The sequence below is a fragment of the Podarcis cretensis genome (genome assembly GCF_951804945.1).
Source record: "Podarcis cretensis genome assembly, chromosome: 5".
NCBI classification, from domain to species: domain Eukaryota; kingdom Metazoa; phylum Chordata; class Lepidosauria; order Squamata; family Lacertidae; genus Podarcis; species Podarcis cretensis.
In genome coordinates this window covers 21,340,787-21,368,389 of record NC_137174.1, presented here as the reverse complement: position 1 = coordinate 21,368,389, position 27,603 = coordinate 21,340,787, and the positions used below count along the sequence as shown (strand labels likewise).

Genomic DNA, 27,603 nt, shown 5'->3' with positions numbered 1-27,603 from the left:
CTGAAAAAGTAGAATGGCAATTAGGCACACATTTAATTAATTTTGGCTGCATTTATGTATGTTCCTTTCAGTGCAGGCCTAAGGGCTGAGTCGCATTTACTGGCAGTAGCAGAGGAGCGTTTTTTACTCTGTAGTTTCTCTCAACGCTGCTCCACTCATGCAGATGTGAAGGAAGAACCTGGGGGGGAGAAGGGTAGCAGGTGCTTCCAGACGGTTGCTAATTTTGAGTGGAATTCAATCACAGACTAGCAAATGTACATCACACAATTATAGTTGATCAGGACCTGCGTAACAAACCTGCTTCTGCCAAAGACTAGGCTTTTAGTGGTAAGGAAAGTAATGGGGAAATGAAATCAAAAGCTTGCTTTGATGCAGCTTCACCTAACCTCCCCACAGACATGTCAGAAGGAATACTCAATATGCAGGTCGTGTGAAAGTGCCCAGGAGCATAAGCATTTCAGCCACACAGCTGGTTTATCAACTACGTCCTCATCTCAGAAATAGTTTTTGGCCACTTCAGTCACCTCCAGATTAGAGTATAGAAATGCACCCTGTATAGAGCTGGCTTGGGGCAATGTTCAGAAATTGTATTCGGTGCAGAACAGTGGCCTTCCTAAACTGAAAAACAAAACAAATTTCTTAACTCACATACAGTTGGGGGACATTTTCCTACCCCAAGTCAAATTCCATCATATATCTCCAGGTGCTAAATGGCCCCAAAACATATTCATGTGTGAGATATATGAGGAAGGACACTTAAACCTGTTCTCCTGTAATATTTTTTTAAAATGTGGCCCATTTTTTACCCCAACATTTTCTCCTAGCTAGGGCTGCGAATTGTGCCACGCCATAACATTTGTTAGCTTTCAAGGTGCTGCAACTCTCTTGTTATCCTTGTTGCAACATGGTTGTTGTTGTTGTTTAGTCGTTTAGTCGTGTCCGACTCTTCGTGACCCCATGGACCAGAGAACGCCAGGCACTCCTGTCCTCCACTGCCCCCCGCAGCTTGGTCAGACTCATGCTGGTAACCTCGAAAACACTATCCAACCATCTCGTCCTCTGTCGCCCCCTTCTCCTTGTGCCCTCCATCTTTCCCAACATCAGGGTCTTCTCCAGGGAGTCTTCTCTTCTCATGAGGTGGCCAAAGTACTGGAGCCTCAGCTTCACAATCTGTCCTTCCAGTGAGGGCTGATTTCCTTCAGAATGGAGAGGTTTGATCTTCTTGCAGTCCATGGGACTCTCAAGAGTCTCCTCCAGCACCATAATTCAAAGCATCAATTCTTTGGCGATCAGCCTTCTTTATGGTCCAGCTCTCACTTCCATACATCACTACTGGGAAAACCATAGCTTTAACTATACGGACCTTTGTTGGCAAGGTGATGTCTCTACTTCTCCAGATGCTGTCTAGGCCTGTCATTGCCCTTCTCCCAAGAAGCAGGCGTCTTTTAATTTCGTGGCTGCTGTCACCATCTGCAGTGATCATGGAGCCCAAGAAAGTAAAATCTCTCACTGCCTCCATTTCTTCCCCTTCTATTTGCCAGGAGGTGATGGGACCAGTAGCCATGATCTTCGTTTTTTTGATGTTGAGCTTCAGACCATATTTTGCACTCTCCTCTTTCACCCTCAATAAAAGGTTCTTTAATTCCTCCTCACTTTCTGCCATCAAGGTTGTGTCATCTGCATATCTGAGGTTGTTGATATTTCTTCCGGCAATCTTAATTCCGGCTAGGGATTCATCCAGCCCAGCCTTTCGCATATAAGTTAAATAAGCAGGGAGACAAAATGCAGCCTTGTCGTACTCCTTTCCCAATTTTGAACCAGTCAGTTGTTCCATATCCAGTTCTAACTGTAGCTTCTTGTCCCACATAGAGATTTCTCAGGAGACAGATGAGGTGATCAGGCACTCCCATTTCTTTAAGAACGAAGGGGTGCAACATGGTTACACAACTGAAATTCAGAGAACAAGCATAGCAGATGACTTTCCTATAGTGGAAAGTATTTTCTCTTTAATTCAAAAGCACAAAGCCACCCAACGAATAGTTCGTGACAGACAAAAGGAAGTACTTATTCACAAACACAAAGTTAAACTATGGAATTTGTTGATGGCCACCAACGTGATAAAGGAGGATTTAGACAAATTCATGGAGGATAAAGGTATCAGTGGCAGCTATATCACCTCCAATATCAGAAGCAATATGCTTCTGCATAGCAGCCAACTTCTGGGGGCTGAAGTCCCTTCGCACCCCCCCTGAAATATTTGAGGGGGTTGCCTCTCCCCACCAAGTCAAAGGGTATTGTCTTTCAAATGGTGCACATTTTTCATTTTTGTGGAGAGGGGCTTACCTGCCCCCCCCCAACAACTTTTTATTCAAGTTGGCCTCCTTGTGCCTCTGGATACTAGATGCTGGAGAAAATGAGACGACTCAGAAATTGCTGTTGTGCTCATACCCAGCTTCTAAGTTATCTGGCTGAACACAGTGAGAACAGGACAGTCCTTGTGAACCAGCTCCAGAGCAATGTTTTGGTTCTTCATCCACACATATTACAAGACCTGATGCCAGCTTCGCAGTCCAGTGCCAGCTGCAGCCTGGGTTTGGAGCCCTAACACCACACCATAGTGATACTATAGTTCGAAGTTGCCCAAAATTTCAGGGTGTCTTGAAAACACACACAAAAACCCCTCTTTCTCCTCCCTTCCACTGGGGTAAAAATGCCCCTGAGACGGAAGATTATAGTTGCAGGAGATAGAAGGGGAATCGTCGAAGAGGGAGAAAGGAAAGTTACATAACTGGGCACAACCGCTCCGAATATTGCATCATCTCAGACCAATCCATCTCCCATCGCTTCTTGCAAAGAGCCAAGCCAGTTTCCCCGACCATTGCCATTTCTGTTACGCAACCGCGAAGCACGCAAACTTCGGCAAACTTTCCTCTGCATTCCTCCCCCCGAAAGAAAATGAGGCGAGAGAGAGAGAGAGAGAGAGAGAGAGAGAGAGCAGCCCTTTTAGGAGCGGCTGAGATCCGCAGGGGGGCGCAGACAAAGGCATTCTCCTGATCCGTGCGAGAGATCTTCCCTGCGCGCGCGCACTTTTTTTCCCTTTTTGGAGCGTGCTTTCCCCCTCTCCCCTGCGAGGAAATGGGCTCTCCCGATCTCCTCACATGATCGCCGAGGCACTTTCGCTTTTCCATATATTGGAGGCGGGCGGAGTGACAGCTCTAGCCAGAGGGAGACCCGCCGTTTCCGTCGCGTGTGCGTCTCCGGCGCGCCCTCGGGGAGCCTGCGCTTTACGCACGGGGAGGTGTAATCCGAAGCCGCCGGTTTAAATAAAGCGCAGCGTAGCTGCCTTTTTCCAAGGGAGAGGTTGCCAACGTCAGATCTCTTGCGCTGCTCTTTTCCGAGGAGATTTCTTCTTCCCTACGCAGAGGAAAGCGTTAACAGGAAGGAGGGAGAAAAGAGAGCAAAAATGATGAATGGGACGCTGGATAGCCTGTGCGACCACACACTGAATGAAGACGAAGGGACGTTCATGTTTACATCGGAATCGGTAGGGGAAGGACACCCAGGTAAGGACTTGGCGCAGGGGATTGCAGCTCGTTTTGAAAGGTTGCAAGGAGATCCTGTAGTATTTTATTTTTTTTAGCGCGCGGGGGCGGGGAGGCATACCGCGTGCGTGTGTCTATAAAGCACATTTAACGTATGCCCCCCTCACCCCCCAAAATCTGGGAACTGTAGTTCACGCCGAGCTACAGTTCTTAGCACCCGCAACAAACTACTATTCCCAGCGTTCTGTGGGGCGGAGGAAGTGCTTTAAACGTGCTTTAAATTGATGGTATGCACGCAGCCGAAGTTTTGGGCTTCTTTTCACCTGCTGTTGACTCATGTGAGAGGTAAAAGCAGCCTCTCCGGGGATGCCATTGCAGACCCTGATTCATTTCCCAGGGGGCATAGCTTCGAAAACCACTGCTAGCCACTGCAGTTCTTTCTGTATTGCGATTTGACCGTGCACCTTTCAGAACAATCCCATCAGGAATGTCCATGCCACAGCTTTGATAGCTCCAGATCTGGCACTGATGGACACGATCCAGCCAAAGTTACATGCTTCTAAAGGCTCGTTGGTGTTAATGACACGGAGTGTATTCTGTGCAGTTTTCTGGGATGCAAATCCTGGCGAGTTCTGCCAAGCCTACTTCCAAGTAAAGGGACATAGGATTGCAGCCAGTTTGAAATCAATGGGATTTAAAATACTGAACGTCTGTGTCTGTTGCAGTGAGACTCTCAGAGAACAAGAGTTGGGTGTGCGCACACTTTTAAAAAATTGTTAAGATAGTGTATTTTATTAGGCCTGTTCCTCTTGGTTCGTGTGTACATATTTTGGAGTTATGCAGAAGAGCTCGTAAGCCAAATGATTCACCCTCCCAGTTAAAACTTCTGTGTAACTATTAAAAATAAATAGATCTGTATGTTCCTACACCGACAGAACTTAGTCCCTTTAGCTGGGGGCTGCATTAATCTGATATTTCAGCGGACCTTGTGGAATTCTCCCACATGCTTGCTATATCATTAAACTGTAAATCATTCCCCATAGCAGCTGGGCATGATGGTAGGACATATTATCCGACCTCCTCCTCTCTATACACAAAGCGACCGGTTCCTCACACCTCTTTCTTAATTATTGTAAAAGCAAGGCAAATTGAAACTTCTTTAAAAAGAAAAGGGAATAGACATTATCTGTGCCAACATTCCAGCTCAAGTTTGTTTTATCTGGCAAGTCTGAGACTTACGACGTGCTTGCAGCAGATGCAAACAGATAAATGATTTTTCGGACAAGGCCGGTGTATGTGTGTGCATGCATGCGCGCGTATTAGAGCTGTGTGAGGTACTCAGATGTGTATTTGGCACTGTATATCTTTCAGCATGATTCAGGCCTTTCCTTCTGATTATGTAACAGTCAGCGGAATTAAAACAAAACAGAAAAACTCGTTTAGTTATTAGCATTCAGTTGGATGGGGGAGAGGTCGCACCAGAGTTTGCTCCCCCTCTCGATGCATTAACTGGATATCTTGTGCCAACTTCTTATCTGGCACGTAACAACCTCTGGCGACTGCGGGAGAATTGTGCCACTCCACAACACCGAGAAGACATTTTTTGTCCAGTTAATGGGGCTGCCAGCACCTTAGGCTTCCATCAGTTTTTTTCTTAAGTGGCAGTGATGCCAAGACGCTGGCTGATCCTGTTTCTTACATTATATTTATAGACACTAAGAATGACATTTGAACTTTTACGTTAAGGGAGGGGAACCTGTAGCCCTTCAGTTCTTGGTAGACTATAGTTCCCCATCATCCCTGACTGCTGGCCATACTAACTAGAAAACTTGACAAAGGTTTCTGTGGTATCAGTGGTCTCAGATTTGTGAAGGTCCATTCACACATGTAAGTCAATAAGTGATGACTATGAAATGTATGAACCAACCTTGATTCTTCTATTTGAAAGGCCAGGTTTTTGTTCCCTTTTGCCAGAGTGCACTGGTCTGTTTTGAGATCCAGTTCCCTCTCTAGAATCCCCAAGCTGTCTTTTTCTACTTAATGGTACGTCCAACCCTTGAACTCTCAAATTAAAGTATGTTTAGATAGGGAAGTTAAACATATGCCCAGTTCTCTCCCACTGAGTTGTTGTTTTTTTAAAAAGAAGAAGCTTTGTCTAGATTCTTGGAGGTTTCCAAGATTGTCAGTGGATCTTCTGATAACTGGAGTTCAATGGGATTATTTGGCCTTCTGGTCACACCCCCATTTCAGATCCTGAGTGATGTGTGCATGAAAGACTGTAATGCTCTAGGGAGAACATTGATGCTCCAGAAAGCCAAAGAAAGTATAATTTGGCTGCAAGAGTAGGTTTAGGACAGGGTTTCCCAAACTTGGGTCTCCAGCTGTTGTTGGACTACAACTCCCACCATCCCTAGCTCGCAGGACCAGTGGTTGGGGATGATGGGGATTGTAGTCCAACAACAGCTGGGTAACGCTGGGTAAGAGCTACAAGTTTATTTGATATTTGTATGCTGCTTTTCCCAACAACAAAGCTGAGCTCTGTGTGACTCACAACAATAACAAAGCATAAAAAGAAGTAAACCACAGTTCCATCAATATAATCAAATAAAATTACACAGTATAGTTTGTTATCTGTCTGGTGTTCCCCACATACACTAATTCTCCTGTACAGTCTATGTGTGGGGATAGCCACAGTTTTGCAAGGTCCATGACTTTGCAAGGTCCTCCTTTGACCTGTCACATATGTCTCCTGTATCTGGGCCAGCTTGTACACCTCAGAGGGCAGGATTTGGCCCTGGGGCCTCCTGTCACTGATCCGTGGTGTGTGTGAGAGTCAAGTACTGTTGTGCAAAATCTGCAGTATTTTCCTTAACGAGAAATGAGCAGACAGCAGTCAACAGAAGGAATGTGCAATTGTATACTTTTCCTCTAGTGGTTATCCGCCTTCCTTAAGGGAGGGGAGGGTTGATAGTGAGCGACCAGGTGAATGATGCAAACCAAAGACAGGCATCCCACTGGATAGTCCAGTTTCTCCTGGGTAAGACTGAAAAATGTCTACCACTTGCTTCTTCCAGATATATAAACTGACCCATTCTGCAAGCAAACCAGATGAAAGTTCCTAGAAGTGAAGCCATACCTTTGTTGGGGGTGGGGAATACATTTAGGTCGTCTGTGCAATTGGGGAACAATATTATATAGTGAAAAAGCGAAACTGGATGAAACAAACTGCAACCCAGCATAGCGTGAGCCACAATTAAGACTGCAGTTCTTAAATGCATGTCGGGGATTAAGTCCAACTGAACTCTGGGACTTCTGAGAAGACATGCTTAGGAATGTGCTGTTAAATCCTCTTGATTAATTACTTGCTAAATTGTGGCCTAGTCTTTACATATCACTTTCCCCAGGCAAGTAAGTATGTTTTACCCACACTTGGGACCAGGGTACAGCTTCATTACGCAAAATTTCACAGCTGTCAGTTGAGGTAAATAATCACCCAGGTTTGGGGTTTTAGTTATTGCAACAGATTTCTGAGAAGTGCAGTGTCAACCTTGGAAGGCCCTTTTTGTAGCAGTGTAGCGCATGTGTCCCAGTGACGCAACATCAGAGAAAAGCACACAGTGAGTTTGGACAAACATGGCAGCTAGGACAAATGACTAGTCGGTGTCATCTCACTTGGCTCTGACAATATCAGGTTGTCACATAAAAAGAAATGTTAAAAAATCGGGCGCTGTTAATGTTTCAATGTAAACACACCGCGCCTCCTTCCAGAGTTTAACGTCTGTTTGAATTTCATCCAAAATATTCCAAGTTTCCTTTCCTAATCTAGAACAAAAATACGATGCCATGCATTTCAGTCCATTTAACTGAAACTGTAGAATATTTTCCATGACAAATGTTATGAACCCCAAACTGATCAGCGTGAAATACAGTGGCAGAATCAGAAAACAGTTGCCGCAAACACACACTTAGAATAAGAATGTCTTTGCTAACCTCCCCTATGGTAGGAAAGGGAGAGAGATGCCAGGTGGGCATCTCTCTGGGGCCACCACCGAGAAGGTAGCGTCCCTTGTCCTGAAGGAGTTGGGTAAGGAGAAGAACAAAGAACAAGACCCTTTCTCGTGATTTAAGGATGGAACAGTTCAACAAAGTGATTTTGTCTACTGTCGGGGATCTCAGAATTGCTTTTAAGGGGGGAGGGTCAAGGGGGTCCAGCATTAAAGAGGAATCTTTTGAAAAGGCACAGTTCTTAAGTATTACAGAATAGCACAAAAACTAAAAGTTCTCTCGGTCTCCCCCTCTCCATGCTATTGATCACCTTCTCTCTCCACACCTAAACTCTGTTCCCAAGATACAGCTAGTATGGCACTGCAGGGTCCTGAAATTGCACCCCTCCCTGTCCATTATCAATTAGCCTTGGTGATATCAGCTGGGTTTTTTGTGTTTTGTTTGGTTTCTTTTGGCCATCCCTGGAGATGGGGTGGCTTGCTCTCCCAGCCAATCAGAAGTTGGCCTCTAACCCCTCCTCCTCTTCCCCCATCCCACTTGGCAGCTATTCCAGAATCCCTGCCTACCGTACAAACACTGGTTAATCATTAATCTTGTGAGGAAGTGGTACATGGCTTTGGGAAGTTCATTATCGCCATGGACCCATTTAGAAGCCTAAAGGCCGAGCGTTCACGTCCACCCAAATAAAGCCTGATGCAATCATCACTCAAATCGCTTCTAGATTAAATAGGCCAATGTGATGGAAGGTCACTTAGACATAAGGTTGCCAACTGGCCTGGAAGAACAACTGCAAAGCCAGCTTGGTTTGTTCCTGTGCCTTTAGCAGAGGTGAGGCATAACCCACACATGGACTTCTTCATGGCATGGAGCTGAACATGATCACCTCTTTAGCTGATGCTGATCTTGTTGCTGTTAAAGGCAAAGTTGACAGGGCCAGTTTGTAAGCTGACTACCCTAGTTGAACTCGGGCCGAGGAAAGCAGAGTTCAGAGCCAAATTGGGCTTTTTAAAATTAACATTAAAAGCAGCTGCTGGCGAATTGAAGGAGAATGTGGATATACTCTAGCATCCTGTAGGGGGAGTGATTTTTAACCGGGGAAGGAATTTACTCCTCTCCCCATATCCCCTATCCTAGTCAGCCGTCCATTGCTGAATTCAAGAAGTTTTAAAAGGGAAATAAAAGGGCTGAAGCTCTAATCACAGTTCTCCTGGATCCCAAGTGCTTTGGTCTTTAGCCGCAAAGCACATGGGGTGCCCTCTGCTACGTAAGTCACTGTCTCCGTAATCTACTTGTAGGGCTTTTAGGTTAAAATAGGGTTATCCCCCACTATTTTGGGGTAAGGACAGTCAGGATACTGGCACGAAAAGGGGAAAGGAGAAGTATTTCAGATTTACCATTGCGGGAAACATCTAAGGGTTCAAGCTTTAAGCAGCGCTTGCTTTGAACACTTCACATTAATATTATTCTTATTTTTAATTCTTATTAACTGTCCCTCAACAAAAGTTATCAGGGAACGGGACAATTGATAATAAAACAAAGTAAAAAATTTGGGAATAAAACTACAAAATAACCTCAATCGTAATATGCACAGTGTATAATCCCAAAACAATACACAGTGTTTGTTTACCCTTATGCGCTGAATGGAACGGATGTTTTTTCCATAGGTGCCGAAAAATGATGCCAACAAGCATCAATAAGCATATATCCAACAGGAGGGAGCCATGATTGAAAAAGCCCCACCTCAAGTTGCCATGGCACATACTTTGGTTAAGGAAATGCACTGCCAGTAGGGCCTTTTCCTTAGATATTGGAGCATGGTCGGCACATACCAGGAGGGGAACTTCATTATGCATACTTGAACAGCAAAAAGTACTAGCTGGATCAGCCAGAAGGCTCACATGAATTACAAAAGCCTCCTCACCACAGTGATGGTGACCAGACATGGGCACAAAATGTCTGAAAGGCTATGTATAGTGCAGTCCTAAACTACGTCTGCTCAGAAACAACTTCTGTTTAATTCACTGGGGCCTCCCAGATAAGCAGGGTTAAGATCTCAGCCTTTGTCTTTGTGTACAGAACTGATCCGAGGAACATACACACAGAGTTTTAGCTGCGCCACCAAGGACTTCAATGCCACTGATGGGGCAGAGAATCCTTGTAGCTATTCCTTTGCCAGCTTGCCTGCCAGCCTGCTTGCCCACACACTCCTGAGTGTCTCTTTTCAACATGATCCAGTCTGGTTTTTTTTCTGATCCGCATGGATTTGCTGTTATCAAAATATCAAATTCCGCTTCTGTTGCCACCCCCTGGCAAGTCTAGAGCTTCTTCTCCAGTGGAAGTTCACATCCTACCTTCTAGCCAGCTTCCTTTCTGGTCTTCTTAGCAGTTCTGTTGATTTTGTAGATCAACATGTCCAACAGGTCAATTGCAGGGTGTTCCTGGTCGATCCTTGGACCCTGAGTGATCTCTATCCAACAACACTGGCTCCCTAAAAAAGCTCAACAACTTTGGTCCATCCTCCAATGACAATGGGTAGATCACTGCCAGTTTCTTTTATACTGTGAGTAGATCACAATCTTGGGAGTTGGATGTGCCTGTTGTAGATCCTATCACTGCTTCCAACCCGGACTCCTCACTTCAGTCCCTGTTCGGTCCCTGCTCCTGCTCACCTAGCAGTTCAAAAGCACATCAAAGTGCAAGTAGATAAATAGGTACCATTCTGGCAGGAAGGTAAACAGCGTATCCGTGCGCTGCTCTGGTTCGCCAGAGTAGTCCGTAGTCATGCTGGCCACATGACCTGGAAGCTGTCTGCAAACAAACGCCGGCTCCCTCAGCCTATAGAGTGAGATGAGCGCCGCAACCCCAGAGTCGTTCGTGACTGGACTTAACGGTCAGGGGCCCCTTTACCTTTCCCTTATGGCCTTTTAAACTGTGTTTGCAAGGAGAATGGTTTTTGTTTGTTACCATAGTATGTACAGTGGTACCTCGGTTTACGAACAGCCCTGTTTACAAACTATTCGGTTTACAAATTCCGCAAAACCAGAAGTAGTGTCCCGGTTTGTGAACTTTACCTCAGTCTACAAACAGAAACTGAATGGTGGAAGGGCACTGGCGGCGGGAGGCCTCATTAGGGAAAGCGTGCCTCTGTTTAAGAATGGATTTGATATAAGAACAGACTTCAGGAATGGATTAAGTTCGTAAACCGAGGTACCATTGTATTCTTGTGTTTTTATATTGTAAACCACCCTGTGATCCTCAGATGAATGACAGTATAGAAATTTAATTAATTAACAACAATAATAAAAATATTAAAGAAGCATGGTGTTAGCCCAAGTTAAATCATATATTGTGATGTTTGGAATTACTCATGCCAGTAGCAAGCAGCATGCTGGTACTGATCCAATCTGGGGTATCATGCAGTAAGTGTTCCCTGTTTCTAGCTATGAAGTCAGGATTCTGAGAAGTTGCTAGTCAGTTAATATTGGCCAACCCTCTCATGTAACACCATCTACAATATGTTGATGAATATCTGGTGTCCCAGGTTGGCGACAAGGCAGAAAGAGGAGACACCTCTCTCTCTTTTTAATCTATGTTTTTCAGGTTCATACATTTCACTAATTTTACAATCATTTTAACATTTCAAAGCTTGACCTCCTTTCCCCATCTTTCTGTGGTTCCTTAAATTTATTTTTAATATCTTCTGCATTTCCAAATTAACTTAATTGCTAATTTAGTCATCTGCTTTAAAGATATACTTTAATAAAACTGCAGGTTATTACAATAATCCTCCCAATCTTCTTATCTGTTTACAATTTTTCTGCAAATATTCCATAAACCATTTCCATTCTTTTATAAAAAAGTTTGTTATCTTGATTTCTTATTCTTCCAGTAACTTTCACCATTTTTGCATATTCCATAAGCTTTTGTATCCATTCTTCCTTTGCTTGGACTTCTGCTTCTTTCCACTTTGGGGCAAGTAACATTCTTGCTGCTGTAGCATACATGAATAAGTTTCTATACAGTTTAGGTAGTTCTATCCCTATACGCGGGTGGCGCTGTGGGTAAAACCTCAGTGTCCAGGACTTGCTGATCGTATGGTCGGCGGTTCAAATCCCCGCTGCGGGCTGAGCTCCCGTCCTTCGGTCCCAGCTCCTGCCCACCTAGCAGTTCAAAAGCACCCCTAAGTGCAAGTAGATAAATAGGTACCGCTTTATAGCGGGAAGGTAAACGGCGTTTCCGTGTGCTGCTCTGGTGCTGGCTCGCCAGAGCAGCTTTGTCACGCTGGCCACGTGACCCGGAAGTGTCTCCGGACAGCGCTGGCCCCTGGCCTCTTAAGTGAGATGGGCGCACCACCCTAGAGTCGGACACGACTGGCCTGTACGGGCAGGGGTACCTTTACCTTCTTTATCCCTATAATCCCCCCCCCAAAAAAAGGCTTTTGGAGTTTTTGTGTGTTTTTGTGTGTGTGTTTTTAATTACAAATGTTAGTTTAAACATCCTTTTCAATTCATTATATAGCATTACTGGGAAAGATGGGGCACTTCTTGAGCCTTTGTGACTAGCAGTTGTTTTAAGAAACTTTAAAGTCTTATATGTGTGAGGGTCTTGCTTTATACCAAGCCAGACCACTGGCAGAAGCTCTCCAGAGAACCAGGCAGAGGTCCTTCCTAGGCTTCCCTGGAGATTGAGCATGGGACCATTCGTATGCGCTCCACCGCTGATCTATGGGCCCTTCCCAGAATCGAAAGACTGGTGTTAAGCCTTAAAAGCTGCATGTAGCCCAGCTGCAAAACAAATGCTCCACTCGCCAAGCTTGGCTGTCCACCACCACAGTGGATGTCTTCCCATTTAGGGTCCAGGGAAATGGAGCAGAAGATCGGTTGGCCTCTGTTTCTGAGAGGCAAGGGGCCGGCTTTCTCGAGACACATTTCCTTCTGCTTTGCTGGGCTGAGGTTCCTGAGACTTCTTGGTGCAACCTCAGAATCAGGTCCTTTAGGGTAAGTGAGCTCTTCACCAAGAATGGGGAATCTCGCCCTCCAGATGTTCCTGGACTCCAATTGCCACCAGCCCCAGGCAACATGACCCAACGCTCAGAGAGATCGAGTCCAGCAACACCTGGAAGGCCAGAGGTTTCCCATCCCTGCTCACTTTACTCTTCCCCTGCATACTTCAGATGACTTCCCACTGTGAATTGGGAGGACTAGAGCATCTCAGTCTGGGATGGTGGTGGTGGAATTCATTTGAGACTTGCTCTGCCGGCAGCTGTGGCCTTAGCAGTATCTGATCTTTGTAGGCATATTCCCTCTGTATCTTGTTTCATTTTTGTCTCGGCCACACTGGTCTGGTCACCGGTGGAACTGAATTCTACTCCAATCTGTCTTTGCTCCTTCAAAGCCTTAGAGCTGGGACAATCTGATGGGCAGGGTAGCTCATCCCAATATTATGAAAAGATGCAAAATGAGAATTGGGTTGTTCACCATCTCTGTATGCTCTATAACAGACATATGATTAGTAGCTTTTGGGGGGCAAATTGTAGCACACGGCTTGGCTTTTTAATGGATTCATTTTGTTGAATTTTTCTTAGGTGGAGGCAAGCAGCATGCATATGATAGAGCTATAAAATGCAGAGTATCTAAACAAAACTTTCCGCTTGTCAATCCCATGTGTCGAAAGCAACACATGTTTCTGGTTTCTTCTCTCAGTTTCCCAAATGATCTCTTTCAGATAAGATATGCGACCAGATCAGTGATGCCGTGCTCGATGCCCACCTGAGGCAAGATCCCAACGCCAAGGTTGCTTGTGGTAAGAGACCGTGTCTGAAATGATGGCTGCTCTGCACTTACCAGCCAAACATAATTGTGATAGGTAGTAGGTGGCGTGGGGAATCCATATATTGCAAGGACCGCTAGCAGAAGTGTCAAAAGCAGGGGGGAGGTTTTGCGTAGCCCCCCCAAACTGTTTCCCAGACTGTTTCTGTCTCCCTGTTGTCCCAACAGAACTCAAGGGATGCCTGCAAAATCCATACCCTGCATTCCATACCTTGGTCACACCAGAGTGTGACAAAGGTGGAACCCAGGAACTGGCAAAAATGTATATAAAAGTAGATCTCTACAAAGAAATCATTTTGGGGTGGGGCCAAAGAATGAGGTTCCTCACACCCAATTTTGCTTTCATTTCTACTCCTATGACTTTAAGTTCTCACTTTGGTTTTCGTTGTTTAAATTGTTTTTTGTTGGGTGATACTGGTCTAATTACTATTGAATGAGTTGTACAGTGGTACCTTGGTTGTTGAACACAATCCATTCCGGAAGACCGTTTGACTTCCGAAACGTTCGACAACCGAGGTGCAAAGGGCGGTTGGCAAAGTCAATGGCAAAAATTGAAAAACACTCAGCGGAAGCTGTTCAACTTCCGAGGCATGTTTGAAAATGGAAGCACTTACTTCCAGATTTTCAGTGTCCAGAAACCAAAATGTTTGGCTTCTGAGATGCTCGAAAACCGAGGTACCACTGTATCCCTATCTGCCTTCGGTCCCTGGAACAATCTCATGAGAGGGGTAAGTCACTGCAGTATGATGAGCAGGCGCAAAATGGGAAGTGAGTTATTCTCAGTGTGTATACAGTCATACCTTGGTTCTCGAACAGAATCCGTTCTGGAAGTCCATTCGACTTCCGAAAACATTCAAAAACCAAGGTGCGGCTTCTGATTGGCTGCAGGAGCTTCCTGCACTCAATCAGAAGCCACACTGGATGTTCAGCTTCCCAAAAATGTTCATAAACCGGAACACTCACTTCTGGGTTTGCGGCATTTGGGAGCCAAAATTTTCGAGTTGCAAGGTGTTCGAGAACCAAGGTATGATTGTATACATGCTACACAGTGATAGGTACCCAAGAGCAAATAACATGCTTATTGTAAATGAATATTTGAGCCAACCTAACAGAGTTTCCCATTTGTTTTTCCTTCCCCCGTAGAGAGTGTGTGCAAAACAGGGATGGTGCTACTCTGCGGGGAGATCACATCCAGAGCGGTGGTGGATTACCAGCAGATCGTCCGAGACACAATTATGAACATAGGCTATGATGATTCAGCTAAAGGTTGGTGATAAAACAATGGAATGATGCTGGGTCACTGCTCAGCCAAAAAGCTGTAGAACTAGTCCCTCTCTGCTTGCCTGCTTACCCAGGACAAGGAAGAGCCTGATGCAATTGGTGCTGTGGATTGCTTAGCTGCCACCAGGAGACCAGTTCCCAGCTCCTTTAATAAGGAACAGGAAAAACTATTTACTGGGAGGTTAAAGGTTATCTCAGGGTTGAAGTCGTGGGTGTCCTTTGCACTGGGCCACTTTGTAGCATTCCTGCTATTCATGGCATACTTGACTTCTTGAGCCCACAAAGTTATCAGGCCTTAAACAAGCTTTAAGACTTTTTACTGAGGCCAAGATTATATTTTTACATCAACTCATGCGGTGCGATTCATCAGGAGGTGTGCTAGCTGGTGACAGCTGGTAATATTATTCTCAATTTTTACCTGTTGCTTAACTATAGCTGATGTGGAGGATTGCCATAGTTCACTTGGAAGTGAGTTCCATGTGTGAAGTGTGGACACTTAAAAGTTATTATGGAGCGGAGGGGGAGAAATAAATGCACAGTTGGCATTTTTGGTGCCAACCACACATTTAACATTGCATGTCGTTTTGCCCGGGGCTTGTTCCCAGTGCATCAGAATGCATTGCAGTCAATTAACCCATGGAAACAAAGCAAAGACGAAACAATGTACAGTGGTACCTCGGGTTACATATGCTTCAGGTTACAGACTCTGCTAACCCAGAAATATTACCTCAGGATAAGAACTTTGCTTCAGGATGAGAACAGAAATCGTGGAGCAGCAGTGCCTGCAGCAGCAGGAAGCCGCATTAGCTAAAGTGGTGCTTCAGGTTAAGAACAGTTTCAGGTTAAGAACAGACCTCCAGAATGAATTAAGTTCTTAAAGGAGGTACCACTGTAAATCTGAAATGAACAGGCCAGCAATAGAGCAGCAAAGCCCAGAATACACAGGCACCTACAGGAAAGTAGACTTCCTTAAGCCAAAAAATATAGACCTCTGTGTTTGTTTGTTTGTTTGTTTGTTTGTTTGTTTTGAGCATGGGGATATGTTTGAACTAGTCATTACCCTGGATTGAACTGGTAGGGTTCACACCCAGAAATTATTTATTGTAGTAATTCATTTAAACCACTAGCATCTCTGTTTTATATGGTCAGTTTGGTGCTTTGGTCACATGCAAGAGAGTAGCTTCTTAAGGAAACAAATGAGACTCCCACTGAAATTGAAGTGGGAAGGATGAAATACTGCATGAGTAAGGCATTCAATTATTTATTGCAGTTATTTCCCACCCTTTTCTCCAAGGAGCTCAGGGTGGCATACAAGGTTCTCCCTCTCCTCCTTTAATCCCCACAACAACTTTGTGGAGTAGATTAGGCCGAGAGGCAGCGACTGGCCCAAGGTCACCCAGCGAGATTTGGAGTCGTGGGAATTTAAACTGTGGTCTCCCAGATATCAGTCCAACACACTAACCACTAAACCACACTGATAGCTCAGTTAGTAGAGGATGAGACTCTTAATTTCAGGGTCGTGGGTTTGAATCCCACATTGGACAAAAGATTCCCTGCATTGCAGGGGTTTGGACTAAATGACTCTTGGTGCTGGAGGAGACTCTTGAGAGTCCGATGGACTGCAAGAAGATCAAACCTCTCCATTCTTAAGGAAATCAGCCCTGAGTGCTCACTAGAAGGACAGTTCATGAAACTGAGGCTCCAATACTTTGGCCACCTCATGAGGAAAAGACCCTGATGTTGGGAAAGATGGAGGGCACAAGGAGAAGGGGACGACAGAGGACGAGATGGTTGGACAGTGTTCTCGAAGCTACCAGCATGAGTTTGACCAAACTGCGGGAGGCAGTGGAAGACAGGAGTGCCTGGCGTGCTCTGGTCCATGGGGTCACGAAGAGTTGGACACGACTAAATGACTAAACAACAACTCTTCAATTCTGTGATTTAGGAAGAGCTTGCTTCCCTGGGATGTTGGCTGCAATGTACAAATCGGCAGCAGTATCCCTTACAGGGTGTGCGGGGAATGATGGGCCTCCCAGGCAGAAGATCTGCTTGTGAGCATTCCCCACAGATGCAGCCAATCAGCTGCCTTGGAAAGGCTCCATTCCCCAAGCAGCTGGCCGGGGCATCTCTCTGCCCCACGAAGGGGTGCAGTAGTGTGGCTGGGGACACGGCTGAGTTTCAAGTGTCCAAAGGGGACGTATTGCAGCCAGATCTTCTCTTGACTGAAGAACCCAGGCCTGTCAGCTCATCTGGCACACTGGGTTGCTTACTCATGGACGGCTCTGCTGCCATTCTACATGCCAGGAACGGAGATGGTCAGTTTCTCATTCCTGGAAAAGAACGCATGGGCACACATTAAACCTTAGTAGCCCTGCGCTTAGTAAAAGAACATTTATCCTAAGAGGAAAAACTATACCTTGTAGGGGGACGGTTGATGAGAAAGCAGCTAAGAAAAAGGGAAACTTGACCGTATGTTCCCCGGCTGGAGTTTCAGAACAAATTGGGGAGGGGGCTACCCTTTTGTACAGTGGTACCTCGGGTTAAGTACTTAATTCGTTCCGGAGGTCTGTACTTAACCTGAAACTGTTCTTAACCTGAAGCACCACTTTAGCTAATGGGGCCTCCTGCCGCCGCGCCACTGGAGCCCGATTTCTGTTCTTATCCTGAAGCAAAGTTCTTAACCTGAAGCACTATTTCTGGGTTAGCGAAGTCTGTAACCTGAAGCATATGTAACCTGAAGCATATGTAACCCGAGGTACCACTGTACTTCGTAAAATATCCTTGCCGCACCCATTGGTATCATTTTTGAAACGCTGCCCTCTTTGGTCCCACTAATGAAGGGAAAGCAAGCTTCAGAGTTTTTAACAGCACTGCAGGTCACTTTAATGATAAAAACATCCAACATTTTAATATACGAAGAGGGTTTCTGCAATCTGCATGGCTGCTCTCATGTAGCAGAACTTGCTCCTTAAGGATCAAATTATCTCTTATCCAGGGGATTTGTGATTGATTTCCCACAGGTTTTTTTTGTTTTTGTTTTTAAAAACTGATACCCAAAGAAGGCTGCTGTTTAGTTTTGAGCTGATGAGATGGGGAGAAGAAGCCGCCCAGGACCAACAATGTGACTTAGTATAAGACAGCATCCTACATTGGTCGGTGTTAAGCGCCACCGCCACAACTTCTACTGCTCTTAATGAGTTGGCAGTTCCCCAAGGCGGAATTTTGGGGTGTGGTTCTTTTGCTTTTTGTTTAAAGCCAGGAGAGCAATTGTGAAGGTCCCATGAAATTTGTAGCAGAGATTTGGCCTCATTGTACTCTGCAAGAGCGAAATGAGATGTGATGGGGGCATCATATTTCTGCCGCACCCACAAGTAAAGTGGACCTTAGGGGCCTAAATCTTTTACAGCCAATTGGCTGTGCCGGTGAGAGGACCAGAATTCTCTCTGCTGTCTTCCATCACCTCTCTCCTCAGACCCTAGTCTCCAGTATATGCTGTCTGCAGTACTACATAAAATGACTCTGATGTTTTTGATCCAGCTCAGTCTTAGAGATCTCAAGGCATGGAACTTTGATGATTCTCCTTGGCTGGGTAATCCCCCAATTAGCGAACCTATTAAACAACCTCTCTGCGTTTGGCAAACCTAGCTGATGGACTATGCCGAGATGGCAAAACTGACTGGAAAACTCAGAAACCAAGAGGATAAAAACTTTATAAAAGAATGAGGGAAATGTATAAGTTACTTAAAGGTAAAGGTAAAGGACCCCTGACCATTAGGTCCAGTCATGAATGACTCTGGGGTTGTGGTGCTCATCTCGCTTTACTGGCTGAGGAAGCTGGTGTTTGTCCGCAGACAGCTTCTGGGTCATGTGGCCAGTATGACTAAGCCACTTCTGGCGAACCAGAGCAGTGCACGGAAATGCCGTTTACCTTCCCACCAGAGCAGTACCTATTTATCTACTTGCACTTTGATGTGCTTTTGAACTGCTAGGTTGGCAGGAGCAGGGGCCGAGCAATGGGAGCTCACCCTGTCGTGGGGATTCGAACTGCCGACCTTCTGATCGGCAAGCCCTAGGCTCTGTGGTTTAGACCACAGTCCCACCTGCGTCCCTTATAAGTTATTTAGGAGACTACTGTAAGCAGATGGAAACAAAAGCAGGGTTTTGATTTCATTTGTAGTGTAAAAATTACCTTGGATAATATGGTTCGATATAAAAATTGGATTATGGATGAATATGCAGTAGTAGATATTTAAAACGAGACCCCATGAAGGGGATGGGGGGAAATCCTGAGATTTGGAGATATTTTTTCTTATTCTTTGTTTATTTGTACTTTGCATTTGTAAAACCAATAAAAACTTTTTTAAAAAACAACGGAATGAAATACCACCATTTTTAACACTGCTCCTTCTGAGAATTCTTTAGTCTTCCCTTCCTGGAAGGCCACACCCTCCGTAGAACTAGAACCTGTCAGCCCTACTAGGGAAGGATGTTTGCAACCTAGTAAAAACATTTCTCCTCTGCAGGCTTTGACTACAAGACTTGTAATGTTCTTGTTGCATTGGAGCAACAGTCGCCCGATATTGCCCAGGGTGTGCATCTGCACAGGTCGGAAGAAGAGGTTGGCGCTGGGGACCAGGTAATCATTGCGAGAACATTAAAAAAAAAAATCATCTTTATATCCGCCAGAAGTATTCATCTTGGTGAAAAGAGCCAGTAAGCAGCTGGGCGTTGATTTGCACCTTGCATTTCAGGATTCAGTCACCAGGATTATGAAAGAGAACATGTAAAATGCTTCCTCAGGACTCCCTACCACTTGAGGGAATACAAAATAGCATTTATAAAAATGAAACACTAAAGGGAGGAGCTGTATCAAGGAGGAAAGAGGAAGCTGATTCTAGAATGAAAAGGGAGAAAGAATCTTGTGAAGCGAATTCTAAAGATGCTAATACATGAAAAGTAGTCCTTGTTGTTGTCTTCTTTTTGCTGATGGAAAATAATGGCTCCTTTCCCACTGCAGGGCCTGATGTTTGGCTATGCCACCGACGAAACAGAAGAATGTATGCCCCTGACCATCATGCTTGCTCACAAACTGAATGCCAAAATGGCCGAGCTGAGGCGCAACGGGGTCCTCCCTTGGCTTAGGCCGGACTCCAAAACCCAGGTACTTTCATAGGTTTAGGCCAGATTATTTCTCTTCTGCTCATAACTAGGGCCCATCTGTTTGACCATTCTTTGGCATCGGGAGGCCTGTGTATGTTATGCTTTGGGAAGTGATTCTTGCTCTTCTGTGAGAACCATGGGTTGGAGGAACGCGAGATCTGTAAATGGAATGAAGTTCCCTCCTTTACCCAGCAGACTTCTCTAAAAGTCTCTCTGGAGGACTTGGGGACCCTCTTGAATGGTATGGGCTGGGCTATGGGGGTGCTGCTGTGGGAAGAGGATGTGGTCCCCCAATGGGCAGAGACCCCTTGGTGCAAGCAGAGTTGTCCATTTTTTTTTGTAGGGAAGCCATTCAGAGTTGGGCCAAGCCCCAAATGGAGGCACAGTTGTTGTTTTGGGGTTGGTTTGCCAGTTTTGGGGTGTGCTTTTTCTCTCGCCACCACCCTACAGTTCACAATTGCTTCTTTCGCTCCCAGATCACAGTTCAGTATGTCCAGAAAGATGGCGTTGTCATCCCAGTGCGTGTCCATACTATTGTCATCTCAGTGCAGCACGACGAGAGCATCTCTCTGGATGCCATGCGCAAGGCCCTCCAGGAGCATGTCATCAAGGCTGTTGTTCCACCCAGATACTTAGATGACAATACGGTCTACCATCTTCAGCCCAGTGGCCGGTTTGTTATTGGAGGACCGCAGGTAAGTATGTGTTCACTGATATGTGGGTAGATATGAGGAAATCTATTATTGTTCCTCTTAGGTTCTTCTGAAATGCACGTTTATGTTATGACTGGTACTTTCCCCCCCAAATCAAATCTGGAGACATACCCTCAAAAGGTACATGCCCAAAAGAAAACAAATATAAATTTCCCTCCATCACAGTGGTTTTCAAGCTTTCTAATCTCAGGGTACCGTTTCACATTGTCTTAGCCATTGAGAAAAACTTGCATGTCTGCCATGGGACCCTTGTGTGTTGCGGAGAATTCTGAGGGTGCTTTTAAGGATACATATACAGTGTAAACCTGCAATTATTTTATATCATTTATTTTCACGTATATTTACTTAGGGCTACACATAGTTCCTCCTGCCAACCTAGCAGTTCGAAAGCACGTCAAAGTCCAAGTAGATAAATAGGTACCACTCCGTCGGGAAGGTAAAGGGTGTTTCCGTGTGCTGCTCTGGTTCGCCAGAAGCGGCTTAGTCATGCTGGCCACATGACCCAGAAGCTGTATGCCGGTTCCCTCGGCCAGTAAAGTGAGATGAGCGCCGCAACCTCAGAATCGGCCACGACTGGACCTAATGGTCAGGGGTCCCTTTACCTAGTTCATCGTAGTAGGCAGGAGCTTAAGTCCTAAGATGAAGTGTTTCTCAAACTTGGGTTCCCCTGCTGTTGTTGAACTACAACTCCCATCATCCCTAGCTAGCAGGACCAGTGGTCAAGGATGATGGGAATTGTTGTCCAACAACAGCTGGGGACCTGAGTTTGAGAAACACAGGGCTAAAGAGAGGAAATATGTGGCAGTTTTCTGGGACATCTTCTTCCGAGGCTTCTTGATAGGTTGTTGTTGTTGTTTTCCATTTTGTAGCATTTGCCGCTTTTCCATCTCATTAAGATTTAGAAGTGACGATTGCCATTGCAATATTGCAGGGGGACGCTGGAGTTACTGGACGGAAGATCATTGTGGATACTTACGGCGGATGGGGAGCCCATGGGGGTGGGGCTTTTTCGGGCAAAGACTACACAAAGGTGGATCGGTCAGCAGCATACGCAGCCCGGTGGGTTGCCAAATCCTTGGTGAAAGCTGGGCTTTGCCGCCGTGTCTTGGTCCAGGTAAGTTCTGGTTTTGTCCTCTTCCGCCCTTTTCTCACCTAGCAGCCGTCAGCGGAAATGAAGCGTTGTGGCAGATTCGTGGCTGCCTGCTGCTGAAGCCATCAGCATTTCCTCCTCCTCCTCCTCCTCCTCCTCCTCCTTCTCCTCCATTCCTCCTGCTGCAAGGTCTGAAGTACAAACTGCACTGTATCACGGCGAAACGTTATCAGGCAGAGGGCGGAAGCAAAGTGTGTGGCTGCTGTTTCTGGGGGTAGTTGTAGCCCTGCAACAGCTACTTCCTGCTTGAGAGACATGGCTTCCTGTGGGGAACTGCTATATTAAGGATATCAGTGAGGCAGTTGTTTCTGATAGGTTCAGTATATAAGAATCGGCTGTATACAGAGGCAGGTTGGTAGCCCCTCTAGCTCTCTACTTACCTGAATTCCTTTTCTTACCTGAATTCTTTTAAGCACAGAGAATGTAACAGTTATCTTAGCAGTCTTTGAAACAATTCTACAGTGGTACCTCGGGATGCGAACGGGATCCATTCCGGAGCCCTGTTCGCATCCCGAAGCGAACGTAACCCGTGTCTGCGGGTCACGTTTTGGCACTTCTGCGCATGTGTGTGATGTCTTTTTGACGGTCTGTGCATGCGCGCGCGGCAAAACCCGGAAGTAACATGCTCTTTTACTTTCGGGTCGCCGCTGAGCGCAACCCAAATTTGCCTAACCCAAAGCATATTCATCCCGAGATATGACCATATAGGGAAGTTCAGCACTGCATTCTTGAGGTTCAGCTCCCCTCCAGAACTAGTGCTCAGGGATGATGGGAGTTGTAGTCCAACAATAGCCGGGGACCCAGGTTGGAGAAACGCCGTTTAGAGTCTGGACTTAATGGAATGTAGGAAGTTGCCTTACACCAAGTCAAGCAATTAGTCCATCTAGCTTAGTAGCATCTACATTGATTGGCAGTGACTCTCAGGGAATTTCAGGTAGGAATCTTTCCCAGCCCTACCTAGAGATGCTGGTGATTGAACCCAGGAGCCTCTGCCTGTTTAGCAGAAACTCTGCTGTTGACTTGTAGCCTTTCTTCCAGTGCCCTTAGGGTGGGCTTGCTCTGGGCTTAATGCTCTCATAGGCAATCCACTCATCACTGCTCTACAGTGTGGTCCTGCTGCATTTCTCCACCAAAGCCCTTCTGTGACAGCACCACTGGAGGCCCTGCTTTGCTTCAGCTTTTAAAACCAGACGCATGCGCCCTGCACACCAGTGTTTCTCAAACATGGCTCCTCGGCTGTTGTTGTTTTACTACGGCAGCTCCCATTATCCTTAGCTAGCAGGACCGGGGGTCTGGGATGATGGGGGTTGTAGTCCACCAACAGCTGGGGCCCAACAGCCGGGAAACACTGCTCTACACAACTGATGCAGTTTTATGTTTTATATGCGTAAGTCTGTTACCACCAAATGTTGTTGTGCCTTTGCAGGAATAGATTTCTCCAAACAAGTCTTTGCCCATTTCTTCAGTCCACAATTGCCACATACACATAAAGAGGTCTAATTGTTGTTTCTTTTCATCCATAGGTTGCCTATGCCATTGGTGTGGCTGAGCCACTCTCCATCTCACTGTTCACCTATGGTACCTCCACAAAGCCCGAACAAGAGCTGCTAAACATTGTACACCAGAATTTCGACCTCCGGCCAGGCGCTATCGTGAAGTAAGCACTTTTGCAAGGGGCTTTCCCTGCCAAAGGAACAAATTTACTGCAGCGCCCCCGCCACACTGAAGATATAAAGCAACCAGAAGTATTGACTATTGAATTTCAAACGCCGAGAAAGCAAAATAGCAAATGCACTTTCTCAGGTGTATCAGCTTTCTTCACTGTGGTGCTTCCAACTAAATCCTGTTCCAGGATAGTGCAACATTCCAGTGGAGATCTAGTTCTCCTTATTTATGAGGGTTCAGCTGCTGCTCTTAATGGGCTCAGAGTTGCACACCCAAAGAACAGCAGCAAGACAACAAATGAGTTATGCAGTCCAAGGCAGTATCATAACATTTTAAGCAGCCATGGCTTCTCCAAAGCACCTGGGTAGCTGTAGCTCGCTAAGGATGCTGAGAGTTGTTACTTGCAGCGCTACAATTCCCAGAGATTCCCTGGGAGCAGGGCTTGACTGAGAATTTTTTATTTTATTCATCACAAGATCTCCGGGCGGTTCATGGGAAGAACTGTAGTTCTGGGAGGAGAACAGGGGTCTCCTTGCAACTCAGAGCACCCTTAACAAACTACAGTTCCCAAGATTCCTTGGGGGAAGCCGTGGCTGTTTAAAGTGGTATGATACCTGCTTTAAATGTATGATGCAAATGGGACCTTAGATTTGCTGCCTGGGAAGGCTCTAGGTCCATGTTCCCCAAGTTTGGGTCTCCAGCTGTTTTTGGACTACAATTCCCATAATCCCTGACCACTGGTCCTGCTAGCTAGGGATGATGGGAGTTGTAGTCCCAAAACAGCTGGAGACCCAAGTTTAGGAAGCACTGCTCTAGGCTCTTCCTTTGCTGAAAGGTTTGCTGTGGGCTGTGCAGTTCTTCTAGCCAGGGAAGGGAGACCTGGCTTCAGATGTTAGAGAATCCCAGTATTGCCATCGCTGACTGGCAGGGCTTTCAGGTGCTTCGGACAGGAGTCCTTCTCATCCCTAGATGGAGATGCAGGGAATTGAACATAAGGTATATTGTCTACCACTCGGCTACTGTCATAGACTGGCTGGATGTAGAGGAGTGAAGGGAGATACCATCTGTGGAGCCCTCAAGGGAAGAAGGTTCAGAGTCCAGGGACTGGTGATGGGTGGTCAGAGGGAGAAGACTGGGAGGAGGAGGAGGTGTCAGAAGCTGAAGAGGTAACAGGGCTTAGTGCACTGAGTCTGGCTGGTGAAGAGGCATGGATGTCTCCCGCTCCTGCTGTGACACGCTCCCCTCCCTGCTGGTCTCCCAGGACCAGGAGGGGTATGAAGTGGGAAGAGCAAAGGCAGGCATGCCAGCGCAGTCTCAGATTGCTTGGGGAAAGAACTTAAGGCAGGTGTGGGAAGGCAGGGACCTTCAGTCTCAGCCGCTGCTTCACAGGGGCGAGACTTAACAGAGATGAGTTGCTGTGCTCATTAGGCCTGGGCACTCCTGTGCGGATCCTGGTTTTTCTAGATTTAACTCCACTTACTTTGTGTGATTTGCTGCTGGCCCGCTCCTGTCAGCTACGGCCCGTCTTTACAGAGGTCCAGTTCCTTCAACAAAGCCAGAATGGGCCATGAAGTGAATGACACTAGGTGTTTCTAGGATACATCACAGAAAGTAAACAGATGCTAATGTAACCAGAGAGAAAGGGGGGAACTTTGTGTGTGTGTGTGTGTGTGTGTGTGTGTGTGTGTGAACGGGCACACACAAATTCACGCCATATCCATGGCAGCTGCTCTGCCCATCACATATGTGGCCAGTAGCTCACTAAATAGGCATCCCAGGCTTTTAAAACAGCTGTTCCTTGCAGCTGCTATTACCTATTACGCGCCTCTGGTATTTTGGGCAGCCTCTGTTCCATGCGGGAAAAATTAGCGCGCCCGTTATCCAGCTGTACTTAATGACTTCTTCTTTCTCTCTTTGAATAAACCAGGGATCTGGATTTGAAGAAGCCCATCTATCAGAGGACCGCCTGTTACGGCCACTTTGGGAGAAGCGAATTCTCTTGGGAAGTACCTAAGAAACTGGCCTTTTAACGATCACGGTCCCGACCCCTGAGCTTAAGGGGAGAGGACTCTATTATGAAAGGTGCTTCCACTGACCATCCTCGAAAATAGAAAAAAGTTGTTTTCATGGAAATCGACGCTGTTTGTACTCTCGACATCTCACCACACGCACATACAAAAGATGTTTCCTATTGCTGCTATTTTTGTTTTGTTCCGCTTAGAAAAGGCACAACATAGGACTTCGACCCACAATCAAAACGATGGAATACCAGCCTTCAGCCCAACTTCTCTCTCTTCTGTTCAAATGGGAAGAAAAGATTCCCTCAGGTTCCATAAGCTTCCCTACTACAACTGGACAATTAGAAATTATGGGGTCTAATTTCCTTTCTGCTAATATTTGGTACTGCAAATATTCCCTGGACTCTTGGTGTGGAAGAGGATTTTGGGGCCTATATTCGACACATATTACCCAAAAGGGTTCTGTCAGCTTTTCTTTAATCTATCTGCTATTCTCTTTCTTCTTCTTCTTCTTCGTTTTTTAAAAAGGAAACTCTTTTCTCTTTTATAACAGCCTCGTGACAAAACATTTTAGAGGGTACATGGCCAATGCTGTTTATCTATCAGCTTACATATTGGTAAAGTTGCCTCAGCCCATTCTAGGCAGGGCTGTTTTATATACAAAATGTTAGACGGTTGCTTACAAGCCCCACCCCTCACCCCATTGGCTGAGCTGCTGTGATTTCAGGGAATGCTTTAGCAGGTCAGGCGAGGAACATTCGGCTAAGATGGGATGCAAAAGCCAAGCAGGAAGGAGTTCCAGATGGGAGATAGCTGACCAAAATAAGGAATACTAGGTCAGCTAGCCTTTTTCAAAAACCCTCCAACTGCTAGAAGGATGTTATGAGGATGAAAGCAAGCCTTTAGCAGCAAGAGAGTACCCTAGACCAAAAAGGAAGGGGAACAGGGCGTCCCGTCCCGTGTTGCAACGGGAAAGTGTCATCCTTCACTTTGTGGAGAGGTGTAAAAGAAGACAAGAGTCGTTGGCCAGGCAGTGGGGCCAATAGGGGAATAGATTTGGGATCCTCTTCAGGCAGGAAAATGTCTAGCACTGAATGGAAGATGGGGTGGGACCTCGGTTGAGGAAGTGCAACAGATAAGCAAGAATGTTTTGGGTTTTAGAAAGCTACGAATCGAGTGAGGTGGGTGGGAAAGTGGTGGGGCTGAATTTAGCATTGATAAGAGCCAATCATCCGGGCTGGATGCCCATAGTTTTGCCTTTCATGGTGCCATTGAAAGAAGGGGGGTCAGAAGTGCAGTTCCCCCCGCATCTCAGCATTACCCAATTGTACTAGAATAGCCTTTTGTCCGGATTCTTGACGGAAGAGCAGCCCTCTCTGGAATGGGATCTGGCACTTCTCATGCATCAGCAGTTCAGGATCTTAATCTCAGTATTTCACTGTGTAAAGCATCATGTACACTGATGGTGCTATATAAAATGAATTATAACTGTAATTTAATAATAATTAATGGCTGGCACTTAACCCGATCTCAGCATTCTCATGTGCACAGTTTTCTAGAAATGCTGTTTTTTTCAACATTGGAAAAACTTGATATCCTATCTGTGCCTTTGTACAGGCCTCTCTTTACATCCAATTTGAGTTGTTCAACCCCCCAATATATACACTTTCCCTCTCCCAAGCGATAGCCGCAACAATTTGTATGTCAAAATGAAAGGCATTAAAGCGTTCTGCCCCTTGCCACTGTAGGCTTGAAGAACATTTGAGCACAATAACAGGCATTGGGTCATCATAGTTTGGATACGAAACAGGCAGACGGACTTAATCCGAATTTTTTCAAAGTGTTTTGAGAAGCTCTGAGGAGAAACTGCAACCCCAGTGTGGAGGCAATGGTTGAGACACCCACTAGATGGCATTGTAACTCATATTAGATGCATCACATTCTGCAGAACAACCCAGTTCAATGGTGGATTGTTTCCTCTTCATTATTGGCAATGTTAAGAAACACCAGCAGCTTAAAATGACAACAAGGCAGCAGGTTTTGCAAAAGGCGGATTCTTTAGTCTGTCAGCAATAGCAGAAGAACGAGCCTTAATAGAACGTTGCTTTTAAAGAAAGAAAGAAAAGAAAAGAAAAGATAGAGGTAAATTTATCGCCATGCGCCTCACTATTTTCCACACACCTCAACTGGCAGAAATCACTATTGTTTCCTAGAAGAAGGAAAAGCTTTAGGTTTCAGATC

The 27,603-nt window shown here is 45.8% G+C and overlaps 1 protein-coding gene across 1 annotated transcript; it reads left to right on the top strand.

Moving 5' to 3' along the window:
• Nucleotides 1-3,191: 3,191 nt before the first annotated feature.
• Nucleotides 3,192-27,100, top strand: MAT1A (methionine adenosyltransferase 1A). The gene is made up of 9 exons (XM_079975725.1): nt 3,192-3,563; nt 13,272-13,349; nt 14,519-14,641; nt 19,180-19,292; nt 19,674-19,817; nt 20,293-20,511; nt 21,461-21,643; nt 23,203-23,336; nt 25,272-27,100. The coding sequence occupies exons 1-9, from the start codon at nt 3,464-3,466 to the stop codon at nt 25,372-25,374; spliced, it is 1,197 nt and encodes a 398-aa protein (XP_079831851.1). The 5' UTR covers nt 3,192-3,463; the 3' UTR covers nt 25,375-27,100.
• The last annotated feature ends 503 nt before the right edge of the window (nt 27,101-27,603 follow it).